The 26,869-nt window shown below is 38.8% G+C and overlaps 2 protein-coding genes and 2 long non-coding RNA genes across 8 annotated transcripts; all 4 read left to right on the top strand.

Annotated features, from left to right (window-relative positions):
* Positions 1-146: 146 nt before the first annotated feature.
* LOC134872043 (Fc receptor-like protein 4) lies at positions 147-26,497 on the top strand. Its single transcript, XM_063895132.1, has 14 exons — positions 147-278; positions 389-421; positions 588-848; positions 1,088-1,390; positions 23,939-24,202; positions 24,438-24,686; positions 24,811-24,930; positions 25,051-25,066; positions 25,164-25,252; positions 25,342-25,392; positions 25,475-25,531; positions 25,641-25,703; positions 26,059-26,147; positions 26,277-26,497. The coding sequence occupies exons 1-13, from the start codon at positions 242-244 to the stop codon at positions 26,139-26,141; spliced, it is 1,626 nt and encodes a 541-aa protein (XP_063751202.1). The 5' UTR covers positions 147-241; the 3' UTR covers positions 26,142-26,147; positions 26,277-26,497.
* LOC134872047 (uncharacterized) lies at positions 3,745-6,667 on the top strand. Its single transcript, XR_010166777.1, has 2 exons — positions 3,745-3,897; positions 5,310-6,667. It is a non-coding gene; the product is annotated as an uncharacterized LOC134872047 (long non-coding RNA).
* LOC134872046 (uncharacterized) lies at positions 8,244-8,959 on the top strand. Its single transcript, XR_010166776.1, has 3 exons — positions 8,244-8,357; positions 8,750-8,822; positions 8,927-8,959. It is a non-coding gene; the product is annotated as an uncharacterized LOC134872046 (long non-coding RNA).
* LOC134872042 (uncharacterized) lies at positions 9,854-15,485 on the top strand. 5 transcript variants are annotated; one of them, XM_063895130.1, is made up of 12 exons: positions 9,854-9,940; positions 10,304-10,540; positions 10,654-10,914; positions 11,108-11,410; positions 12,148-12,411; positions 12,647-12,895; positions 13,051-13,170; positions 13,289-13,304; positions 13,398-13,486; positions 13,588-13,638; positions 13,777-13,824; positions 14,130-15,485. In XM_063895130.1, exons 1-12 carry the CDS (start codon positions 9,868-9,870, stop codon positions 14,135-14,137), a joined length of 1,719 nt encoding a protein of 572 aa, XP_063751200.1. In that variant the 5' UTR covers positions 9,854-9,867; the 3' UTR covers positions 14,138-15,485. The 5 variants fall into 5 exon arrangements, 3 of the variants coding, with proteins under 3 accessions (XP_063751200.1, XP_063751199.1, XP_063751201.1); XM_063895129.1 differs by having other exon boundaries at positions 13,395-13,486; XR_010166772.1 differs by having other exon boundaries at positions 13,054-13,170; positions 13,588-13,824.
* Positions 26,498-26,869: the final 372 nt, after the last annotated feature.

Genomic DNA, 26,869 nt, shown 5'->3' with positions numbered 1-26,869 from the left:
CTTATCTACGTCAGGAAGGATATTTTAATACCTTACATCTTTTTATCATGAGAGGATACCCAGACCAACCCAGACTGTGTACTTTTTAAATAAGTTTTAAATCAACTACCACTAACAATACTACATTGCATTTGTTTCTCTGTAGTTCCTGATTTCTCTTCATCTGCTACAGTTTCATTCTTTCCATTCACACAAAGTAAAACCATTTCTCAGGAACAGGTTTTTAGTGTTGGATGTGAAGATGGGACACACCTTGCTCTCTCTACTGGGTTTTTTCTGTGAGTGTTTTATGTTTTAATTGCTACTGATACAACATAAAAGGAGATTAGGATATATTTGATTTCTGTCAGATTGATAATTATCTGATGTAGTTTCATACTTATTCCAGTGCTGAATTCACTGAACCGTGGACAAGCTCAAGGTAATTCTAACATTTACTTTTTTGTTGTTTACTCACTCAAGATAAATCTACCAATAACTCTCCAAACAACATCCGCATTTTTGAGTGTTGCGTTCTGTCAATGTGTTCTACATTTCTGACAAAAAGAAAACACATTTTACTTTATGTTTCTTGTGATGGTTTTTAGATGCTGTGCTGACCATTGAGCCAAAGTGGACCACCTTTTTTACCGGGGAGTCTGTTACCTTCAAGTGTGACATTACAGGAGAAAAAGACAGAGACTGGTCTTACGCAATCTACAGGGATGGTGGAGAATTTCTCCCTTACTACAAACATGAGAACTATAAATTACAACCTCTATATACTGGCGACAGTGGTGAATACCAGTGTTATTTTAATCACATGGGCTCAACAAAGAAAAGCAATAAGGTCTTTCTAACTGTATCAGGTAAGTGATCAAAGTAATACCACCATGACCAAGTTCAATAACAGCTTTTTCCTCGACATGACTTTTTTTTTAGTTGTAAAATAAACCCCATAACTAAATAGTATTTTGGTTATTATATTTAAGTTCATGCTTACATTAGTTTTATATGTTTGTGGAAAATATGTAAGATCCCAGGAGTGCATGTTACCCGCAAATGAAACATCATAACGTTATCATTCCATGAAATGTGTTTCCAACAGAGAGACCTCAGCCTGTCCTCACTGTGTCTCCATCATGGCTGAGTCCTGGAGCCTCAGTAACTCTGAACTGCAGGGTTGATCATCCTTCTGCTGGCTGGAGGTTCTACTGGTATAAGGCTGCTCCCAGACTGTCAGACAGCTCCTACAGCTATGAGCTGCTAGCTGGCAGCGCCAGTGGGACTGAACAGGATCTCTATATCGTTGATGGACAGACACACACAGCAGGATATGTGTGCAGAGCAGGAAGAGGAGATCCAGTGTTTTACAGTCTGCATAGCAGTGCTGCGTTCCTCTGGTCTGGAGGTCAGTGTGTTCTTCTTTCTTTAGTTGGCACCACCATTAGGTCAAAAAATGTCTTCATCAAAGTTTGTCTGGTCTGGAGCAAGGTTTGATTTTACTTTTCCATTACTGCAAAACAGAATACAGTCACTTATTTTGGGAACTTCTCCTGAACACCAGCATCAGGTCATAGTTCAGTTTTCAAAACCATTCTCTGAAACAGAATGATGATCGACTGATTCAGACTCTGAGTTAATCTCCTCACCCTCTTTTCATCCTGACACATAAGTTGTTGTCCATCGTTCAAACCTTAGGCTTTGTAAATCCATCACGTAATAATAAAGTTCTTCTACAATATATTGAAATTAGACACCTTAACTGGTAAGTGTTTTCTTGAGTGGGAATGTGTTTTAAGATATTTATCTGCTGGTAATGTTGTTCAAGACATGAACGATACTTCAAACATTTAATGGTGTGAGATTGAGGCACTTGTACTGTCTTTTGTCTTCCTCCTGCTTTAGTTTGTTAAAGTAGGAGTGTCTTAATTGTCCCCTCTTTGTGTTTCAGATATTAACTCAGCAGCGTCTCTCACAGGTGAGTCCTGACAGTGTGCAGCACTTCACCCAAATGTCTGTGTCACTGAGCTGTGACCGAAGCTCCACTGAGTGGAGAGTGATGAGGTTTTCTTCTGGCAACCTTCATGACTGTTCTTCTTGGGGGACAATGAATGGATCCACATGCAAAATAACCAGAAACTGGATGAGTGGAGTGTACTGGTGTGAGTCTGAAACTGGACAGTTCAGTAATGCAGTCAACATCAGTACACAGAGTGAGTTTTAATTGTTTAAAATGTTTGTTTCTGAAGTATTTTGTTGTTTTGAAATGTGAAGGTGACGAGCATTATCCAAACGTCTCTTCAAAGTGAGTACAACTTTATAAAAAAGGCACATTTTCAAAGATCTAAGATAAAATTCTATGTGTTTTATTGTTCTCATACATCTACACCATGACACTTCAGCCAAGTCCAAGGAGTCAAAGCCTTTATATTCTTTGATTTTTCACAGATGGTGATCTGATGCTGGTGAGCCCTGTCCGTCCGGTGGCTGAGGGACGTTCTGTCACTCTTAGCTGCGAGTTCAAGACAGAAACTGTTTATAATGTGGATTTCTATAAGAATGACAAACTCATCCAGAACGATACCAGAAGAGAGATGACCATCCCTGCAGTGTCAAAGTCAGATGAAGGCTTTTATAAATGTAAACGGAGAGATTCAGTAGATGGTTGGACGTCACAGAGCTGGTTGTCAGTAAAATGTGAGTATGATAAAAACAGCTTCCTCTTTTTAATATGTGTTGCTGAGTCTTACAGTTACTATTACAAGTTGTCTGAATTATACAATTTGGTTTTAGTAAGGGAGATATTTTTAGTTCTGTATTCAGAACATGACCACATGACCATGAATACATGAGCAGCATGTAAAATGTAAGAGATGTGAACAGGGTTTATGCTAGTGTAGTTTGTGAATTTGTTGCAATACTTGTGTGAATATTTAGGATGTGTGTGTGTGTGTGTGTGTGTGTAAGTGTATTTGTATAGTTGTGTATATTCCTTAGATGTACATGAATGTGTGAATGAAGGTTTTTCATAACTTTTTGATCGTCATAGCTTATCAATGTTGGAGGTTTTTGAGGCTTGCTCCGACCTTGAAGCTCTGTGCTTGGAGGAAAGTGTTATATAAAACAGCAAATTCAGATTATTTATATTAGCAGCGTCTCAGCCTGGAAAAGACTCTCAATTTCCCGTCCTGTTGACTGTTGGGCTGCTTTGTGGAGTTTTACTGATAGTTCTCCTGCTGCTGTTCCTGTATCGCTGCAGAAAATCAAAAGGTAAGAACCTTTTCATCTGATATCAAATGGACTATAATCACTCAAAATCCCAGATTACATTTAACGCCAACAAGTCAAAATCGATGTGACTAAGCAAAGGTTTTTCTTTTTTCTACAGATTCGTTCCCCATCAGGTCGGTACAACCCTCTTTTCTTTCGTTTTGAACATTACAGCAGTTCTATTTAATTCAATCCACTTCATTGTCTTCATGTGTATGACCCAGCAGATCTCAGAGCACCAATCAGGGCCCTGCTACAGACCACAAGATCAACCAGGATGAAAGTCATCATCAACAATATTCTGCTCTTCTCCAGGGTCAGCCCTTATCCGGTTTAGTAATAGGATTTATTTGACCTCTTATCCGTAATTGTGCAATGACTGGTGTAACCGTGGCTTTATGTTCACTTCTCTGTAGCTGATCGTTGTCTCTATCGGACAGCCTGTAGAAGCTGGAAATTGTACAGTATTTCATTTGTGTTTAACAGGCAGCAGTTACAAATACTACACGCAGTGGTTGAGATGCTTTTGTAGGTCAGCAGTGTCTGAATAAAGTACAGGAGATGTCCTTTGATGCATTATTTTAATCCTTCTAACAGGTGCCAGTAATACACCAGAAGAGAGCCTTTACGCAAACGTGGCAGCAGGTAAAGTCTAAATACTTGTATACATAAACACATACATACTAAAAGCTTATATATTATGTATGTTTTCTGCGAGTACTTCATTATCTTATGTGGTTTCAAAATGTGAATATACGTACCTGTGTTCCTACATTGTCCGTGGGTAAACAAACACTATGCTGTATGTGGAGAGATCTCTAGTCCAGTTAATGTGAGTATGTTCTACTGAGGATATGTAGTTTACTCCTCCAGTCACTGTGCAGTTATAGTAGCAGCTTTCCTTCGATATACGACCACAAGGTGGTGTCAAACTACTTCATCTCATACTCTACCTGCACTACACAAACAGTCCTTCTGAGGTCTGGCACCAGGGTCTGATGCCATGTAAATGTGACTCCCTAACTAATAAATACACTTCCTTATCTTTGCACTGATGCATGGAAGTGGAAGCTTTCAATTTTGACTACCAGCCACATTTTAAACTACACAGCTACTGAAGTGTTGTGGTATTTATTTATTTAGATCATATTTCTTTGTTGTTTTGATCCAATTATGCGCTTAAACAAGATTGAAATGATTGCTTCATTACGAATGATATAGATAATGAATGATGCCCCCTTAAAGTAGATAGAGTCTATCTACTTAAGGGGGCAGGACTTTCTATGTCTTCACATTCACTTCTGGTTAAGAGACTATGAGAGACTTCCTGTGGTTGAGGTTGTTTCTAAACTTATACTTTTAAGTCCTCCATAACTCTCCAACACTGCAGTTCAACTATTTGGTTAAAGCTGTTCAACACACACATGTTCATATGAAATATTGGTGAGAGGGCCCGTGCATTATAAAGTGAGTATGACGCATTCAATTTGATCACTTTATTTCTTCTATTGAGAACACTTTGTGACTTCATGCAGCAGTCTTTATATCAGCATCAATAATTACTGACCATGTGTGCAGAGGCACCGTAATTATCCGTAATTGTGAAATGACTGGTGTAACCGTGGCTTGATGTTCACCTCTCTGTAGCTGATCCTTGTCTCTACGACGTAATCGGAGGGCCTGTAGAAGCTGGAAGTTGTACAGTATTTCATTTGTGTTTAACAGGCAGCAGTTACAAATACTACATGCAGTGGTTGAGATGCTTTTGTAGGTCAGCAGTGTCTGAATAAAGTACAGGAGATATATTGAGTGCTGTGCTGCTTGCCAGTTTCAGCAATGATCAAATCCACCAACTTTTGTGCATTTTATGTCTTTTTATAATCAGCACGTTGTTTTCCACACATGTTTTGATTTAATGAAATATACCCTAACACATCTTCATTCATTTATGCATTTACACAAATCAGTTGGCATTACCATACATTGTTTTATTAAAAAATAGTCGGTACCATGAGCAGGAGTTACCCACATCATAACTCACTTTGGTTTTCTTCCAGATGAGTAAAGACTTCCACATGGACAGAACCAATGGAACGGATACAAACATGAAGCTTCCTTGTTTCAGCAATTGAGTGAATTTGCTGATTTGTGTAAATAGTGCAGAGGCCTTTCTAGGAACATGCTGAATGCTTTGCACTTCAACTGTATACTGCCATGATCCTTGTTTAGGGTCTGTTTCCTGTTTTATTTTGAAATGTTTTCCCCTCTTGTGTCATGTTTAGCTTCACTTCCTGTCTGCGTTTCCCTCCTGCAGTGTTGTAGTCAAGTCACTATGACTCGAGTCCCAAGGCCAGGTTCAAGTCTCCGGTGTTCAAGTCTGAGTTGAGTCCACGACTCATCCAATTCAAGTCTGAGTCGTATCCCTATTGATCAAGTCCGGGGGGGGGGGGACACGATAGCAGAGCGAACAGGTACAGGAGGCCTAGAGCAAGGAGATCATTGTCCACTAGTTAATCGACCGCGGATAGCGTCGTGCTCGCGGACGGATTAAAATAAATAAAAGGGTCGCGAAATACACTTGGGCGGCCGTTAATATACCTGGGTGGCCCGCCCAAGTAAAGTGTATGTGTGGGAAACCCTGTGTTGTTAAACTTTAAAAAAACATAACTGTGGTCCCGCAGCTCATAGGCGTGTCCTAATGGCGGGCGCTGTGAACTTTCATATGCATTGAAAGGGCGAATAAGAGAGCTTGACACACAGACCGTTCACAGAGATGTTTGCGTCAAGCTCTATTATTGGCCCCCGAGCTCCGGCTGTGAATCACGTAGGATCTCGCCGGAGAATGCATCGGAAAGAAGAGAGTCTACCGATTCCGGCAGCATTTCTACGCCGTATTATGGCATAAATGTTAATAGAAACATATCGAAAACGTTGCGAAAACGCACTGTGGCGTTCATCGTCCTCAGGGTTTTAATGACAAAGTCGAGTCCTTTCGAGTCATCGCGAGTCCGAATACACGAGTCCAAGTCCGAAGTTCAAGTCATTAGTGCTCAAGTCCAAGTCAAGTCACGAGTCTCTAAATTTAGCTCACGAGTCGGACTACAACACTGCCCTCCTGTGCCTGATTGTGTCATTGTGTTCACCTGTTGCTCCTGTGTTTCTCCTCCCCTCTCCAGCTGCGTCTTGTCTTGTGATTACCCTTGTGTATTTAGTCTCTGTTGCCCTTTTGTCTCTTGTTCGGTTGTCGTCGTTTCCCACCTGATCTTGTCCATGTTACCTGCCTGTTCCTGTCCGTCCGTCTGTCTGCTCCTGTTCCTGGTGTCCCTGTGTCCCCTGGTTAGTGTAGGTGAGGTTTTTCTTTGTTTGAAAGTACAGCTTTAATTTGAATAAAGCTCGCCTTTTGTTTGGACCTGTACCTGCCTCCCTTTGTGTTACTGCCCTTGGGTCCTATTTCCCCAACCCTGACATATACTTACTTTCTGTGTACTTATATTTAGTTTAAAATATTGTACTGCTACTTTATCTGTTACAAGACTGATACAGATCATGTGGCTCAAACACTGTTGTACATTTGTTGATATCAGAGCCAGATACTAATATATGCAGTATAGACACACAGTATACATATATATATTATGAATACAACCTGAATGCAATTATACCTGCATGTTCTGTGCAGTGAATGAGTCTTACTAGATGCTACCACAGGGTGCCAACAAATGATCTGAAGCCTTTCATTTATCTGCAGAAGCCAAGTCATCTGAAGTCTCAGCAGCACCAGTACACTGAAAGAACTGAAACGTTGACTATAATTAAGTCTATTAGGTCAACAACTTTATGTTGAAAGCAGTAATATTAAGTTGAACCTAATATTTTGTATTTAAACTTCATATCATTGCTTTTAACCAACCTGATACAGGTATGTGAAATCTGTTGACACAATACATTGAATTAAAGTCACCGTTTCAGGTTTTTCAGTGAAGGTCAAACAAGATTTCAAGCATCCAAAGGAACTGAAGCACACACCTTTTGTTCAGTGGATTTGTTTTGATTCAGATTTTTTGGCTCTTTTTTATTAATAAAAGTAAAAATTAACTTGTATTTTCTTATTATCTCATCTTTAATAACACAAACGTTCTGTATTGTGTGAAGCAGATGAACCAACATATCTGAAACACGGTGGAATTACTCAAACGCTCGTCCCCAATAGAAAAACAACAACCCCATAAGTATTACCGTTATTACAGAAGGTGCTTTCAATGCAATCAAAGCCCGTCCAGGAAGAAAACCAGAACCTTTTATATTTTGCAAACATAAAACCCTTTATGCACTTCATATATTACATGATTTCTGCGAGTACTTCATTATCTTATGTGGTTTCAAAATGTGAATATACGTACCTGTGTTCCTAAATTGTCCGTGGGTAAACAAACACTATGCTGTATGTAGAGAGATCTCTAGTCCAGTTAATGTGAGTATGTTCTACTGAGGATATGTAGTTTACTCCTCCAGTCACTGTGCAGTTATAGTAGCAGCTTTCCTTCGATATACGACCACAAGGTGGTGTCCAACTACTTCATCTCATACTCTACCTGCACTACACAAACAGTCCTTCTGAGGTCTGGCACCAGGGTCTGATGCCATGTAAATGTGACTCCCTAACTAATAAATACACTTCCTTATCTTTGCACTGATGCATGGAAGTGGAAGCTTTCAATTTTGACTACCAGCCACATTTGAAACTACACAGCTACTGAAGTGTTGTGGTATTTATTTATTTAGATCATATTTCTTTGTTGTTTTGATCCAATTATGCGCTTACACAAGATTGAAATGATTGCTTCATTACGAATGATATAGATAATGAATGATGCCCCCTTAAAGTAGATAGAGTCTATCTAAAAGAGGGGGCAGGACATTGTCTCTCTTCACATTCACTTCTGGTTAAGAGACTATGAGAGACTTCCTGTGGTTGAGGTTGTTTCTAAACTTATACTTTAAATCCTCCATAACTCTCCAACACTGCAGTTCAACTATTTGGTTAAAGCTGTTCAACACACACATGTTCATATGAAATATTGGTGAGAGGGCCCGTGCATTATAAAGTGAGTATGACGCATTCAATTTGATCACTTTATTTCTTCTATTGAGAACACTTTGTGACTTCATGCAGCAGTCTTTATATCAGCATCAATCATTACTGACCATGTGTGCAGAGGCACGAGCCGACAGGAGCGTCTTATCTACGTCAGGAAGGATATTTTAATACCTTACATCTCTTAGGTGAAAAGAATGTGCTGTTGTGTTGAAAGCTGTTCAGGTGTGTGAGCTTTGTGTAAAAGGGAAGGAAGCCCAGACTGTGCACTTTTTAAAACAAGTTTTAAATCAGCTTCCGTTTCCAATATTACATTGCATTGGTTTCTCTGTAGTTCCTGAGTTCTCTTCATCTGCTACAGTTTCATTCTTTCCATTCACACAAAGTAAAACCATTTCTCAGGAACAGAGGAACAGATGATCGGTGTTGGATGTGAAGATGGGACACACCTTGCTCTCTCTACTGGGTTTTTTCTGTGAGTGTTTTATGTTTTGTCATTGATACAAGTTTTTGAATGCTTGAGGTTATGAAATATTTGTCAGCTTAAATATATCTGATGTAGTTTCATACTTATTCCAGTGCTGAATTCACTGAACCGTGGACAAGCTCAAGGTAATTCTAACATTTACTTTTTTATTGTTTACTCACTCAAGATAAATCTACCAATAACTCTCCAAACAACATCCTCTTTATTGTGTGAAACCCAGTTATTCCCTCGTTTAGTCAGGGACGCACCCTGAGTTCTTTAAGTCAATACATTTCATTAACAAGGAAGAATACCCAAGGTAACGTCTCATTTCTCTAAAGTTATCCTGTTTCTCTTTTACCAATGTACCCGGTAAGCTCCTTTAATATTGTAGTTTCACTAGTATTAGAAACCTTACTCTGCTATAAAATAGACACCCTGCACAATGAAGCTGAGCAACAGATCATGTAAATGTATAACTATTTGAGTTGAACACAATGTCACTAACCCTTAGCACATTTAAATACCTCTGTTAAAAGGAAATAACCAATTATCACACCGGAATCAGTTTAAGAAATACAAACTCTAATTCACACTTACCTCAGTGTGAGTTAAGTGTGAATTTTCCACAAACTTCACTTACTATCTGTGCTGTGACTTTTTCAGTCCAGTCACAACTCGTAACCCTCACTCACATTCACTTCCTGCTAACCTCAACCAATGAGAGACCAGGATTACCCTTATTCACAAACACTACTTCCTCTTTCAACCATGAACTTTCCAAATAAAACACAATATGAATAACTATACATCTTTGTCTTTTAAACACATTTATTACACTTACCCTTTTTAAGCTGTTATGAAATAGCTTTTAATTGTTATTTTTGTATGAAGTAGATATTTAAAACACACTTATAACGATACCTAGTGTTTGTATTTGAACCAAATTACAGATTTATTATCTCATTTTGATTTCACTGGATGGTTATTTTCAACCTGGTTACATGAGTGTTGCGTTCTGTCAATGTGTCAATGAAACCACCAGATTCAAGTAATGTCAGATGGGAGCTCTTACAGTTGTAAATTTGGGGAAGAAGAATCTGATCCAATCACGCTAAGAACTGAACGTAAGTAGTTCTCATACTAAAAGCTGCAGCCATGTAGTAATCCCAGAATGAACAGAATGTTAATATCTGCATCATCTCACAAACACTGGACACTAAACTATGACTGTTTAAATGTTCCTCCTGTTTCATGTGGGTTTCTACTCAAAGTTCATTTACCAACTACTTCAGTGGTTATGAATATAAACATAAGCATAGTTGTTATTTCTCTCCATATTTTCATTCTAACAACACTGTGATTTAATGTTACTAAGAGTGCTGGTTAATATATATAATACATTTCTATTATGTGTCAAGCTAGGCATATTCACAGGGACAATAACTAACAATTTGTAAAAGTGTTTACCTTTATTCTACATTAAACAGCTAAACCAAAGGCCCAGCTGAGAGACACAGTTACAGGAGGGGGCAATGTGACCCTGACTTGCTCTGTAGCACCATCATCTTCTTCTGGTTGGAAATACTTCTGGTACAAAAAAGAGAAAACCTCTGAACCCCTGAACACACCAGATGGTATCCTCAGTGTGTCACGAGGAGGCGTCTACTGGTGCAGAGGAGGAAGAGGAGACCCTCTTTACTACACAGAGTACAGCGATGGACTCGGTAAATAAAACATATTGTGTCATACAGAAAACATATTAAGGATTACATACTAAAAATGATACGTTTGATGTCTAAAATTGCCTTTGCTTTTGGTGCTCATTGATGGTTCACAGTCACAAACCAGGCTGTTGTGACCCTGCAACCCAACTGGCCTGAGATATACTCTGGAGAAACAGTTACTCTAACGTGTGAAATTAAGGATGGAGGAGAACATGAGTGGGAGTATTCATGGATGATACCCGGGTCAGACGCAGCTCAGACATCTCACTTTGCTCCTTCATCAAAAAGTGGAGACTACAGGTGTCTGGGCAAACTGAAAGGTGAAATGTCTCTAACACCGTGGAGTGAAGTTCTCACATTGAAAGTATCTGACAGTAAGTCATACAACATCTTTTTACATGTTTGTTGTTTTATGTAAACACAAATATAATCAACAAATTGTTGGTTATTGTATTTATGGACAGTGCACGTTCACATCTGAATTACACATTTAGATGCATGAAGTGCATTTTATCCACGATCAAAACATACAGTATCTCTTCATTCTGTGAAATGTGTTTCCAACAGAGAGACTTCAGCCTGTCCTCACTGTGTCTCCATCATGGCTGAGTCCTGGAGCCTCAGTAACTCTGAACTGCAGGGTTGATCATCCTTCTGCTGGCTGGAGGTTCTACTGGTATAAGGCTGCTCCCAGACTGTCAGACAGCTCCTACAGCTATGAGCTGCTAGCTGGCAGCGCCAGTGGGACTGAACAGGATCTCTACATCGTTGATGGACAGACACACACAGCAGGATATGTGTGCAGAGCAGGAAGAGGAGATCCAGTGTTTTACAGTCTGCAGAGCAGTGCTGCGTTCCTCTGGTCTGGAGGTCAGTGTGTTCTTCTTTCTTTAGTTGGCACCACCATTAGGTCAAAACATGTCTTCATCAAAGTTTGTCTGGTCTGGAGCAAGGTTTGATTTTACTTTTCCATTACTGCAAAACAGAATACAGTCACTTATTTTGGGAACTTCTCCTGAACACCAGCATCAGGTCATAGTTCAGTTTTCAAAACCATTCTCTGAAGAACAGAATGATGATCGACTGATTCAGACTCTGAGTTAATCTCCTGACCCTCTTTTCATCCTGACACACACACACACACACACACACACACACACACACACACACACACACACACACACACACACACACACACACACACACACACACACACACACACACACACACACACACACACATTTAAATGGATGTATTTGTTATTGTGTCATTTGGTATTACTGCTTTTTACATACAACATAAAACCAACACCAATTATTTTTAATTTCAACAAATGCAATATCTGCATGTATTAAACTCTCTCTTTTTAGGTTTATTTAATCTCTTTTTCCTTTCTTAGGATCATTTAAGTGGAAGTTTTGCTGTACCCATGCATTGTCTTTTACAGCATGTTTTGAATGTCCCCTCTATGTGTAACATGCTTTAATTAGACACTCAGTCCGTATGATTGTTTAAAGGCTTCTTTGTCCTTTGTCAGGTTCAAGTTGACTTTAAGCCTTCCATATACATAAATGCTTTTTGTCCCCTCTCTATGTTCTGTGTTTCAGATATTAACTCAGCAGCGTCTCTCACAGTGAGTCCTGACAGTGTGCAGCACTTCACCCAAACGTCTGTGTCACTGAGCTGTGACGGAAACTCCACTGAGTGGAGAGTGATGAGGTTCTCGGAATCTGTCCACCATTATCCCTGTTCTTCTTGGGGGACAATGACTGGATCCACATGCAAAATAACCAGAAACTGGTTTAGTGGAGTGTACTGGTGTGAGTCTGAAACCGGACAGTTCAGTAATGCAGTCAACATCAGTACACAGTGTGAGTTTTAATTATTTAAAATGTTTGTTTCTGAAGTATTTTGTTGTTTTGAAATGTGAAGGTGACGAGCATTATCCAAACGTCTCTTCAAAGTGAGTACAACTTTATAAAAAAGACACATTTTCAAAGATCTAAGATAAAATTCTATGTGTTTTATTGTTCTCATACATCTACACCATGACATTTCAGCCAAGTCCAAGGAGTCAAAGCCTTTATATTCTTTGATTTTTCACAGATGGTGATCTGATGCTGGTGAGCCCTGTCCGTCCGGTGGCTGAGGGACGTTCTGTCACTCTTAGCTGCGAGTTCAAGACAGAAACCGTTTATAATGTGGATTTCTATAAGAATGACAAACTCATCCAGAACGATACCAGAAGAGAGATGACCATCCCTGCAGTGTCAAAGTCAGATGAAGGCTTTTATAAATGTAAACGGAGAGATTCAGTATATGGTAGCACGTCACAGAGCTGGTTGTCAGTCAAATGTGAGTATGATAAAAACCTTTCCTTTTTTGTAAGCTGTTACAGTCTGAGATTATAAAAGTCCTCTGAATGAAACTGTATTTGTGTAAGAGAAATGTTCTAACAGTTAATCTATAAAAGGAAAGTTTTATATGAATACATAGATTATTTATATTAGCAGCGTCTCAGCCTGGAAAAGACTCTCAATTTCCCGTCCTGCTGATCGTTGGGCTGCTTTGTGGAGTTTTACTGATAGTTCTCCTGCTGCTGTTCCTGTATCGCTGCAGAAAATCAAAAGGTAAGAACCTTTTCGTCTGATATCAAATGGACTATAATCACTCAAAATCCCAGATTACTTTTAACGCCAACAAGTCAAAATCGATGTGACTAAGCAAAGGTTTTTCTTTTTTCTACAGATTCGGTCCCCATCAGGTCGGTACAACCCTCTTTTCTTTCGTTTTGAACATTACAGCAGTTCTATTTAATTCAATCCACTTCATTGTCTTCATGTGTATGACCCAGCAGATCTCAGAGCACCAATCAGGGCCCTGCTACAGACCACAAGATCAACCAGGATGAAAGTCATCATCAACAATATTCTGCTCTTCTCCAGGGTCAGCCCTTATCCGGTTTAGTAATAGGATTTATTTTGACCTCTTATCCGTAATTGTGCAATGACTGGTGTAACCGTGGCTTTATGTTCACTTCTCTGTAGCTGATCGTTGTCTCTATGAAGTAATCGGACAGCCTGTAGAAGCTGGAAATGGTACAGTATTTCATTTGTGTTTAACAGGCAGCAGTTACAAATACTACATGCAGTGGTTGAGATGCTTTTGTAGGTCAGCAGTGTCTGAATAAAGTACAGGAGATGTCCTTTGATGCATTATTTTAATCCTTCTAACAGGTGCCAGTAATACACCAGAACAGAGCCTTTACTCAAACGTGGCAGCAGGTAAAGTCTAAATACTTGTATACATAAACACATACATATACTAAAAGCTTATATTGAGTGCTGTGCTGCTTGCCAGTCTCAGCAATGATCAAATCCACCAACTTTTGTGCATTTTATGTCTTTTTATAATCAGCACGTTGTTTTCCACACATGTTTTGATTTAATGAAATATACCCTAACACATCTTCATTCATTTATGCATTTACACAAATCAGTTGGCATTACCATACATTGTTTTATTAGAAAATAGTCGGTACCATGAGCAGGAGTTACCCACATCATAACTCACTTTGGTTTTCTTCCAGATGAGTAAAGACTTCCACATGGACAGAACCAATGGAACGGATACAAACATGAAGCTTCCTTGTTTCAGCAATTGAGTGAATTTGCCGATTTGTGTAAATAGTGCAGAGGCCTTTCTAGGAACATGCTGAATGCTTTGCACTTCAACTGTATACTGCCATGATCCTTGTTTAGGGTCTGTTTCCTGTTTTATTTTGAAATGTTTTCCCCTCTTGTGTCATGTTTAGCTTCACTTCCTGTCTGTGTTTCCCTCCTGCAGTGTTGTAGTCAAGTCACTATGACTCGAGTCCCAAGGCCAGGTTCAAGTCTCCGGTGTTCAAGTCTGAGTTGAGTCCACGACTCATCCAATTCAAGTCTGAGTCGTATCCCTATTGATCAAGTCCGGGGGGGGGGGGGACACGATAGCAGAGCGAACAGGTACAGGAGGCCTAGAGCAAGGAGATCATTGTCCACTAGTTAATCGACCGCGGATAGCGTCGTGCTCGCGGACGGATTAAAATAGATAAAAGGGTCGCGAAATACACTTGGGCGGCCGTTAATATACCTGGGTGGCCCGCCCAAGTAAAGTGTATGTGTGGGAAACCCTGTGTTGTTAAACTTTAAAAAAACATACTGTGGTCCCGCAGCTCATAGGCGTGTCCTAATGGCGGGCGCTGTGAACTTTCATATGCATTGAAAGGGCCAATAAGAGAGCTTGACACACAGACCGTTCACAGAGATGTTTGCGTCAAGCTCTATTATTGGCCCCGAGCTCCGGCTGTGAATCACGTAGGATCTCGCCGGAGAATGCATCGGAAAGAAGAGAGTCTACCGATTCCGGCAGCATTTCTACGCCGTATTATGGCATAAATGTTAATAGAAACATATCGAAAACGTTGCGAAAACGCACTGTGGCGTTCATCGTCCTCAGGGTTTTAATGACAAAGTCGAGTCCTTTCGAGTCATCGCGAGTCCGAATACACGAGTCCAAGTCCAAGTTCAAGTCATTAGTGCTCAAGTCCAAGTCAAGTCACGAGTCTCTAAATTTAGCTCACGAGTCGGACTACAACACTGCCCTCCTGTGCCTGATTGTGTCATTGTGTTCACCTGTTGCCCCTGTGTTTCTCCTCCCCTCTCCAGCTGCGTCTTGTCTTGTGATTACCCTTGTGTATTTAGTCTCTGTTGCCCTTTTGTCTCTTGTTCGGTTGTCGTCGTTTCCCACCTGATCTTGTCCATGTTACCTGCCTGTTCCTGTCCGTCCGTCTGTCTGCTCCTGTTCCTGGTGTCCCTGTGTCCCCTGGTTAGTGTAGGTGAGGTTTTTCTTTGTTTGAAAGTACAGCTTTAATTTGAATAAAGCTCGCCTTTTGTTTGGACCTGTACCTGCCTCCCTTTGTGTTACTGCCTTGGGTCCTATTTCCCCAACCCTGACATATACTTACTTTCTGTGTACTTATATTAGTTTAAAATATTGTACTGCTACTTTATCTGTTACAAGACTGATACAGATCATGTGGCTCAAACACTGTTGTACATTTGTTGATATCAGAGCCAGATACTAATATATGCAGTATAGTCACACAGTATACATATATATATTATGAATACAACCTGAATGCAATTATACCTGCATGTTCTGTGCAGTGAATGAATCTTACTAGATGCTACCACAGGGTGCCAACAAATGATCTGAAGCCTTTCATTTATCTGCAAAAACCCAAAAGTATTAAAAGGGTTCAGCAGCTCCGTCCCACTAAAAGAACTAAAAAACCGTTGTTTTTAAAATTTAAAGGGTCTATTAGGTAAAACAATTTTTATGTTAAAACCCGAAATTTAATTTTTGAACCTAATATTTTGTTTTTAAAAAAATTCCCATATCATTGTTTTTAAACCCAAACCCGGGATCCGGTATGTAAAATCGTTAAACCAAAAAAACAATTGAATTAAAGTCCCCGGTTTCAGGTTTTTCGTGAAGGTAAAACAGATTTCAAGCATAAAAAGGGAAAACTGAAGACAAAACCTTTTTCAGGGGAAAATTTGTTTTGATTCAGTTTTTTTGGTTCTTTTTTTTTTAAATAAAAAAAATTTTAACTTGTATTTTTTTTATTTTATTTTTAAAAAACCCCCAAAGGTTCGTATTGTGTGAAGCAGATAAACCAACATATCTGAAAAACGGGGGGAATTATTTTTCAAAGGGTCGCCCCCAATAGAAAAAACAACCCCATAATTTTTCCCGTTTTTACAGAAGGTGCTTTCAATGAAAATCAAACCCCGGTCCGGAAGAAAAACCAGAACCTTTTATTTTTTGCAAACAAAAAAACCCTTTTTTGGCATTTTCATATTTTAATAAATTTCTGGGAGTATTTTCTTTTTTTTAGGGTGGTTTCAAATTTGAATATACGTACCGGGTTTTTCCTAAATTGTCCGGGGGGTAAAAAAACCCAACTTTGCTGTTTGTAGGGGAAAATCTCTAGCCCAGTTAATGTGAGAAAGTTTAGAGGATATGTTTTTTTTACTCCTCCAGTAAATGGGGCATTTATAGTAGCAGTTTTTCCTTCGATATATACGACCACAAGGTGGTGTCCAACTCCTTCATCTCATCTCTACCTGCATTCCCAAAAACAGCCCTTTCTGAGGGTTGGCCCCGGGCTCTGATGCCATGTAAATGTGCTCCCCTAAGTAAAAATACATTTTCCTTTTCTTTGCATGTTGCAGGGAAGGGGAAAAGTTTTTTAAATTTTGCTACCAGCCACTTTTTTGAAACTCCCACAGCTCTGAAGTGTTTTTGGTTTTTTTTATTTATTTGGGCATATTTCTTTGTTGTTTTGACCCAATTTATGCGCTTACACAAGTTTAAAATTTGATTGCTTCATTGGGTGTTTGATAATGAATGTTCCCCCCTTAAAATTTTGATAGGTCTCTCTAAAAGAGGGGGAGGCCCCTTTTAAAAAATTTCCCTTCTGGTTAAGAGACTTTTGGAGAGATTTCCCTGTGTTTTTGTGAGGGTTTTTTTAAAATTTTAAAAAACTAAAAAATTCCCCAAAAAAGTGAGATGAAAAAAAAAGTTGTGTTGGATACACCCACTGCTTTTTGTTTCGTGATGTTTGCTTTTTAAACACATGTTATATTAAAGGTTCGTTTGGGGGGGAAAAAAGCCCAGGATTTTTAAATTTGGTAATCCTTTTAATTGTATTTTCCTTTTGGTACCTTTTTTTTTTTAGACAAAAAGGGGGGAACCATGAGGGGTTTTTAAAAACCTGTCTTTTTTCTGTGGCTTTTGTGTAAAAAGGGAAAAACGAAGCGAAAAATTTTAAAAAAAACTACATTGCATTTTTTTTCCTGTAGTTCCGGGAATTTTTTTTCATCTGTTGCGTTTAAAATCTTTCTATTACACAAATTTTAAAACCATTTCTCAGGAACGGGGGTCGGGTTTAAACGGGGTTTTTGGTTTTTAAACCCCATTTAAAAGCTCTGGTTTTTCAGAAAAGTTTTATTATAAAAAAATAAAATTAGATTATTTATATTAAAAGTGTCTCAGTGGAAAAGACTCTAAATTTTCCCGTCTGTTAAACTGCGGGTGCTTTGTGGAGTTTTACTGATGGGTCCCCTGTTTTGCGGGCCCTTTTTATCGCGGGCAGAAAACCCAAAAAGGTGAGAACCTTTTCATTGAAAATAAAAAGGGACTATAATCATAAAAACCCGATTAAAATTTAACCCCCAAAAAGTCAAAATCAATGTGACAAAGCAAAGGTTTTTTCTTGGAAGTTTCGATTTTAAATTTCCGGGCCACATTTAAAATACACAGCTACTAAAGTTTTGGGGGTATTTATTATTTGTCTATTTCTTTTTTGTTTTGCCCAAATTTTGTGGGGCTTAAAAAGATTGAAATAAATTCCCTTCATTCGAAGTATAGTTTTAAATTTAGGGCCCCCTTAAATAGTGAGTCTTTTCTATTTAAGGGGGCGGACTTTCTTGTCTTAATTAAAAATTTTGGGTTTAAAGAGACTATGGGGGTTCCCGAGGGTGGGGTTTTTTTCAAAACTAGAATTTCCCCCTTAATTTCTCCAAAAATGCAGTTAACTTTTTGGGTTTTAAAAGCGGTTCAACACCCCTTGTTATATGAAATTTTGGGTGGGGGCCCGTTGCTTTATAAAGTAAAGTATGACGCTTTAAATTTTGTCACTTTATTTCTTCTATTGAAAAAAAACTTTTTTTTGGATTTTCATGCAGCAGTTTTATATCGCATCAATCTTTACTGCCCAGGGGTTCAAAAGGCAGGGACCCGACAGGGCGGTCTTATCTACGTCAGGAAGGATTTTTTTAAATTTACCTTACTTTCTTTTTAGGGGGAAAAGGGAAGGTGTGTTGTGTTGAAAGCTTTTCGGGTGTGGGGAGCTTTGTGAAAAAGGGGGAAGGGAAGCCCAGACTTTTGGCATTTTTTAAAAACCCAATTTTTTTAAAATCAACTTCCGTTTCCAATTTTTAAATTGGGCTTTTTTAGGGGTTTTTTCTCTGTAGTTCCTGTTTTCTTTCATCTGCTACGGGTTTCAATTTTTTTATTCACACAAAGTTAAATCCATTTCTAAAGGAAAAAGGGGAACGATGATGGTGTTGGATGTGAAGATGGGGAAAACACTTTGCTCTCTCTACGGGGTTTTTTTTTTCTTTTTGAGGGTTTATGTTTTAATTGCTTACTGATACAACAAAAAAGGAGATTAGGATATATTTGATTTCTGTCAGATTGTAATTATTGATGTATTTTCATATTTTTCCCAGTGTTTAAAATTCACTAAACCGTGGACAAGCTAAAAGGTTTTTTACATTTTTTTTTTTGTTGTTTCCTCACTCAAGAAAAAATCTCCCCAATAACTCCCCAAACAACATCCGATTTTTGATTGTTGGTTCTGTCAAGGTGTTTTCATTTTTTGACAAAAAAAAACACTTTTTTACTTTAGGGTTTCCCTTGTGAGGGTTTTTGTTGCGTGCTGGCCCATTGAGCCAAAGTGGACACCTTTTTTCCCGGGGAGTCTTTTTCCCTTTCAAGTGTGCATTAAGGGGGGAAAAAGACAGAGAGGGTTTATTACGAAATCTAAAACCCAAAAAGGAAAGAGTTTTTATCCCAGAAAAGAAAAGAAAAAAATTTTAACCTTTTCTATTATGGGAAAAGGGGTTTTAAATTTCCCAGTTTTATTTTAATCCCCTTTTTGGGCTCAAAAGAAAAAGCAAAAAGGGTTTCTTTAAAAATGTATAAGGTAAGTGATCAAAAGTAATCCCACCAGGGAAAAGAAAAAAAATAAAAAGCTATTTTTTTAATTTAAATGAGCCTTTTTAAATATGATCACCCAGTTTGGAAAAGGGCTCTAATTTTAAAAATCGGGCTCATGTTTTTTAAATTTCCAGAAGTAAATTTTTTTTAAAATTGTTTTAAAACATTTAATTCATCAAACGGCATTTCAAAATGTGTTCCTTTTTCCGAGAGTGAAAATGTTTTTTTTTCATTATTTGGGAAAAAAAATTATTTTTAGTTTAAATAATGGGGTTTTAAATTGAGCTGTTTTACTAAAAAAAAAGGAAAACCATTTGTGTTACACGGGAACAGAAAGGGGGGGACCCGGGAAAAGACCTGCGTCTCCCTTGTTTGAAGGAGAATCAGTGCTCTGCACTGTGGGCATCGTTTACTCGAGGAGGGGAAGGGTCCCTTTTACAGAAACGGTCATTAATCCACAACGGACAGAAACCACCAGATTCAAGAAATGTCAGAGGGGGGCTTTTTTCAGTTAAAAATTTTGGGGGGTGAAGAATCTGACCAATCACGCTGAAAATGAAGAAAAGGGTTCTCTTACTAAAAGTTTGCACCCATGTTTTAAATCCCGGGAATGAAAAAAAAAAAGGGGTTAATATCGGGCTTCTTTCTCACAAAAAAAGGGGACACAAACCCTATGATTTTAAAAAGTTTCCTTTTTAATGGGGGGTTTCTACTAAAAAGTTCTTTTTCCCAAACTACTTCAGTGGTTTAAAATATAAACAAAAGAAAGTTGTTATTTTTTCTCCAATTTTCATCTAAAAACACGGGTGTTTTAAAAGGTTACGAAAAAGTGCTGGTTAATTTTTTTAAAATTCTTTTTATTTTGTAAAGTAGGCATTCACGGGGACAAAAAACTAACAATTTGAAAAAAAGTGTTTACCTTTATTTACATTAAACAGCAAAACCCAAAGGGCCCCAGCTGAGGACAACAGTTACAGGGGGGGCAATGTTCCCTGTTGCTCTGTAGCACCATTTCTTCTTCGGGTTTGGGAAATATTTTTGGTACAAAAAAGGGGGGAAAAAACCTCTAAACCCCCTGAACACCAGATGGTATCCTCAGTGTGTCCGGGGAGGCGTTCTACGGGTGCAAGGGGGAAAGAGGAAAAAAGACCCTTTTTCCCCCCTTTAACACGAGTACAGCGAGGGAAACCTCGGTAAAAAAAAACATATTGTGTATCCCGAAAACTTTTTAAAGGATTACATACAAAAAATGATACGTTTGATGTCAAAAAATTGCCTTTGTTTTTGGTGTCATTGATGGTTCCCCAGTCAAAAACCAGGCTGTTTGTGCCCTGCAACCCAACGGGCCCTAAATTTTTACTCGGGGGAGAAACAGTTACTCAAACGTGTGAAATTAAGGTGGAGGGAACTTTGAGTGGGATTTATTTTTGGATGATCCCGGGTAGACGCAGCTCGGGAATCTCACTTTGCCCCTTCATAAAAAAGGGGGGACTACAGGGGGTTGGGCAAATAAAAGGTGAAAGGGCTCTAACCCGGGGAAAGTGAAGTTCTCACTTTGAAAGTTTTTCTGACAGAAAGTCATAAAAAAATTTTTTTACATGTTTGTTGTTTTATGAAAAACACAAATATAATCAAAAATTTTTTTGGTTAGGTATTTATGGACGTGCACGTTCACATCTGAATTACACATTTAGATGCTTGAAGTGCATTTTTTCCCACGCCCAAAACATACGTTTTTCATTCTGTGAAATGTTTTTTCCAACAGAGGGGTCTTCGGGGGGCCTCATGTGTCTCCATCATGGCTGGTCCTGGACCCTCAGTAACTCTAAAACTGCGGGTTTGATCATCCTTCTGTGGTGGGGGTTTTTTATGGTAAAAGGGGTGCCCCCAAAAGTCCCCTAAAACTATTACGGGTTTTGAGCTGTTTGCTGACAGCCCCATTTGGGGATAAACAGGATTTTTAATCGTTGATGGCAGCACACCAGGGGGTATGTGGGCAGGGAGGAAGAGGAGACCCGGTTTTTCCCGTCTGATAGCAGGTGCGTTCCTCTGGTCTGGGGGGTTAGTGTGTTTCTTTTTTAGTGGGGCACCCCATTAGGTCAAAAAATGTCTTCCCCAAAGTTTGTCGGGTTTGGGGAGCAAGGTTTAAATTTTTTTTTTCCCTTTATTTGAAAAAACAGAATTTAAGTAACTTATTTTGGGGAACTTCTCCTGAACACCGGGCATCAGGTTTTAGTTCATTTTTTTAAAAAACCTTTTCTCTGAAACGGGAATGATGCGATTGTTTCAGACCTGGTTAAATCTCCGGGACCCTCTTTTCACCCTGCCCACACACACAACCACACACCCCACACACACCACCACACCAAAACACCACACACACACCCCACACACACACACCAGGAGGGGTAAGTAACAAATGCAAGTTCAAGCAAGTCTCAAGTTTAAACCCTTTTCCAAGTTAAAGAAAGTCTCAAGTATTTTTGTGAGAGTCAAAGGTCAAGTAAGTAAAGGGTCATGGGAAATAAAATAAGGGGAAAGGGCAACCATTTTAAAAATTTTAAAGGGGACTCCCACCCTAAGTTTTAGGTACCCCTTTTTTGGAAAAAAAGGGTAACAAATAGGGGGAAGGGGGTTTAAGGTTTAAAGAAAAATTAAAAAATACTCATAGGACCACCCGGATCAAAATTAAGGAACGGGCTACAGGGCCCCCGGGGTACCAAACAATAATTACCAGACAAAATTTCTCAAAAGCAGGGGGGTTTTTCTTGGGAACAGCAGCAAAAACCCCTTCCTTTTATTTCAACCTTTTTTTAAAAAAAGTTGGGAAAAGGGCAAATCCTTTTTTTTTTAAAGTTTTTGCAAAAGACAGAAAACAAAGGGAAAATGCAAAAAGGAATGAACTTGAACAAAAACAAATTTTGTCCACTACTCCTTCAAAAGGGCCCCCACTCTCTCACTCTTTCTGTGGGGTGATTAAAGGGTTTTAGGTATTCTTGGAGTTTTTTGAAGTAAAAAACTGCGAAACTTTGTTATTGGTGTCAAATGTGTCCTTAGAAGTGATGTACTCTTCAAATCTAGACAGAGGGGAGAAGTGCAAAAAAACTACTTTTAGCTCATTTTTTCATTGCATAATATTCCATTAATAAATACCATACGGAAATGAAATGGAGACACTTATATATACGATTTACTCTTGAAAGTGGCCCATTTCTCATTTATGTCATACATCTCTCATATATCATATACTTATACTACATTTGCAGTAATAGGGTTTGTGCATGTTGTTTGGCTGTTATACTTTATATATGATTTAACAAAAAAAAAAGCAGCTAGCGCTAACAAGCTAACAGCTACATGATGTGGTAGACTTTGGACTAGCAACTAGCGCTAGCTAGGCCTGATCTGCCAAGTGAAATCAATCTGGCAATTTCAGATAAACTGCCGTATTTCAGTCAAATTGTCTGTTATTTGATAGGCGGGATCAATGTGAATACTAAGTCAACATGATTAAAACTTAATGTGATGCAAACAGTAAGCTCTTGTCACGTTTGACTGATGGAGATGGATGTTAGCTGCCAGCTAACGTTAGATTAACAATAATGTGAAATTAGCTAGAGACATTACTTACTTTTCCTTTGTGTAGTACTTTTCTTTGCGCTACACACCTTGCACACGGCGAATCGTTTCTTTTGTTGAGTTGAATAGTCTTAAATCCAAATTTTATGATTTTGGGAACACTGGCTGCAAGTAGCAGCAGAACTGGTAGCACCTTCCATCTTCCAAACCCGACCGCTCTACTGTAGATGGCGGGCGCATCACCTAGTAGAGATTTCTGGTTGCCAGGTTCGCCCACATGCAACAGGAAACATCCAATCGAAAATATTTTTTATTATTATTATTCACCAATTAACCAAGACAGCAATGACTTGTCGAGTCATTGCATGCAAGTCTAAGTCAAGTCTCAAGTCATGAGTAGCAAGTCCAAGTCAAGTCGAGTCTTTTCTCACTGTTGATCAAGCAAGTCACAAGTCCTCAATCTGGCGACTTAAGTCTGACTCGAGTCAATTCACTAGACTCGAGTCCCCCATCTCTGACACACACACACACACACACAACACACACACACACAACACACACACACACAACACACACACACACACACACACACACACACACACACACACACACACACACACACATTTAAATGGATGTATTTGTTATTGTGTCATTTGGTATTACTGCTTTTTACATACAACATAAAACCAACACCAATTATTTTTAATTTCAACAAATGCAATATCTGCATGTATTAAACTCTCTCTTTTTAGGTTTATTTAATCTCTTTTTCCTTTCTTAGGATCATTTAAGTGGAAGTTTTGCTGTACCCATGCATTGTCTTTTACAGCATGTTTTGAATGTCCCCTCTATGTGTAACATGCTTTAATTAGACACTCAGTCTGTATGATTGTTTAAAGGCTTCTTTGTCCTTTTGTCAGGTTCAAGTTGACTTTAAGCCTTCCATATACATAAATGCTTTTTGTCCCCTCTCTATGTTCTGTGTTTCAGATATTAACTCAGCAGCGTCTCTCACAGTGAGTCCTGAGAGTGTGCAGCACTTCACCCAAACGTCTGTGTCACTGAGCTGTGACGGAAACTCCACTGAGTGGAGAGTGATGAGGTTCTCGAAATTTGGCTTCCTTCTTGACTGTTCTATCTGGGGGACAATGACTGGATCCACATGCAAAATGACCAGAGACTGGATTAGTGGAGTGTACTGGTGTGAGTCTGAAACCGGACAGTTCAGTAATGCAGTCAACATCAGTACACAGTGTGAGTTTTAATTATTTAAAATGTTTGTTTCTGAAGTATTTTGTTGTTTTGAAATGTGACGGTGACGAGCATTATCCAAACGTCTCTTCAAAGTGAGTACAACTTTATAAAAAAGGCACATTTTCAAAGATCTAAGATAAAATTCTATGTGTTTTATTGTTCTCATACATCTACACCATGACACTTCAGCCAAGTCCAAGGAGTCAAAGCCTTTATATTCTTTGATTTTTCACAGATGGTGATCTGATGCTGGTGAGCCCTGTCCGTCCGGTGGCTGAGGGACGTTCTGTCACTCTTAGCTGCGAGTTCAAGACAGAACCCGTTTATAATGTGGATTTCTATAAGAATGACAAACTCATCCAGAACGATACCAGAAGAGAGATGACCATCCCTGCAGTGTCAAAGTCAGATGAAGGCTTTTATAAATGTAAACGGAGAGATTCAGTATATGGTAGCACGTCACAGAGCTGGTTGTCAGTAAAATGTGAGTATGATAAAAACCTTTCCTCTGAATGAAACTGTATTTGTGTAAGAGAAATGTTCTAACAGTTAATCTATAAAAGGAAAGTTTTATATGAATACATATTAATATAGATTATTTATAATAGCAGCGTCTCAGCCTGGAAAAGACTCTCAATTTCCCATCCTGCTGATCGTTGGACTGCTTTGTGGAGTTTTACTGATCATCTTTCTGCTGCTGTTCCTGTATTTATACAGAAAGTCAAAAGGTGAGATAGTTTTCTTCTGATATAACATCGATTCGAATGTAATCACGTGTACCGTTTTAACAGAAGGACACTTTCGCAATGAAAAATAATATAGCAGCACATCTCTTTATTTCTTTACAGGTTCATGCCATATCAGGTTGGTACAACACTCTTTCCTTTCATTATGAACATGGCAGCAGTTATATGTTCCTCCATAAATCCACTTCATTCACTACACCTGTTTTGCCCACCAGCTCTCAGAGGACCAATCAGAGCCCTGCTACAGACCACATGATCAACCAGGATGAAAATCACCTTAGAGAATGTGCTTCTGTACTCCAGGGTCCGCCTGAATCCTTTATACATTGGTTGTTTTTTTAAATGTAGGAGTTCATATGGAGGGATTTTAACATGAATTTGATTACCTTTCAGATAATACGGTTCTCTATGAAACAATCAAAGGCCCCGAGGAACCTGCAAATGGTACAGTATAGTAAATATAAATACTGGAACATGACAATTCAAGGTTCACTCTTTTAAACATAAAATAAATTGTACATTTCAGATGAATCCACAGATGTCACATATTCTGTGGTCGAGCTCAAAAAGATTTCTAAGAAGGGTGAGTATTTTCATCTATGTAACAATAAGGTGCAATAATTGGGATGCTTCTGTCGGCTAAATTAAGTCAAGTATTGTCTTTCCATGCTTCCTCCTGATCCGTCTAACAGGGAAGAAAGAGGAACCGGAGGATTGTGTTTACTCATGTGTGCAGAAGGCATCAGCTGCAGCCGGTATGATGAAATACAACTGGCTTTGAGCTTTTGTTGGGTTGCGTGCTGCCTGCTAGGGTGTCATTTTGAAAGCTACCACAGGCGGACGCTAAAGTCAGCAAGGCTCAAATCCTACACGTTACGTTGTCAATGTTTGTTCATTTCATTATCTGACTATTCCATGCATTCATGATTAAACATCAGGGCATTTCATTCATCTGTATCCTTAACTGTTGTGAATCATCATGAGCAATTCCTTCTATCAAACTACCCTCTTGTGAGGAACATGTATACCAGTACATTTCTATTGTGAACTGGGGGGAGTACTGGCATTGATTTTGAAAAGTAGATATAACAATCATCTCTCAATTCATAGGGAAGTCAAGTCGCGCTCCAGCGGAGGAAACTGTTTATTCTGAAGTCAAACCAGGAACAGCTGTTAGTAAAAATGCAGCGTAACAACATGTAAGTATTTCAATTTACCAATTTCCATATTCCATTTGTTGTTCAACGTGTTTTAAATGGGAGTAATATGTCATGAAACAGCCTCATTCTTACAAAAATAAACCTCTATCTTCTCTGGTTTTCTTCCAGATCAAACAACGACATCTGAAATGACAAGAAGAAGAAAAAACAACATGAAAAACCAAAGCTTTGTTTATTAAACCTTCTGTGCAGCTTTGCTCTTCATTTATCAGACGGTGTTTTTGTACAGTTAATGTTAAAGCAAAACATTTAGCATCATAAGGCTTTAATGTTGTGTATTTAAAAAAGAAAGCGCTTCTTTTTTGCATCAATAAACTTTATTTACTTAATTGCTTCGACATGATTTTCTTTAGACAAGGTGTTTTTATTTGTTTCATCTTCCTCTTATTTTGGTGATCCACTACAGTCATGCTGTCAGGCAGGGGATGGGGATGGGAAGGGATGTAGAGGAGCAGGAGCTGAGACGTGACCAAAAATATGCTGGACTTACGGCCCTTATTACTACTACAGTAATGAAGCAGTACAGGTTGACAGGATGGCTATTTCACCAACAAATCCTGACATTTGTCTTGTGTTTTTAGCCTAATGCATAATACATGATCAGATTTGCAACAAAGGTCAGGTACAGAAGGACAATGGGGTTAAATCATCCTGCAGTTGTCACGGTTCCCCATCTCACAAGGATAATACTGCCCTCCATT

The sequence above is a fragment of the Eleginops maclovinus genome, chromosome 11 (assembly GCF_036324505.1).
Source record: "Eleginops maclovinus isolate JMC-PN-2008 ecotype Puerto Natales chromosome 11, JC_Emac_rtc_rv5, whole genome shotgun sequence".
NCBI lineage: Eukaryota > Metazoa > Chordata > Actinopteri > Perciformes > Eleginopidae > Eleginops > Eleginops maclovinus.
The sequence above is the reverse complement of the archived record's forward strand: the minus strand, read 5'-3'. Positions and strand labels throughout refer to the sequence as shown.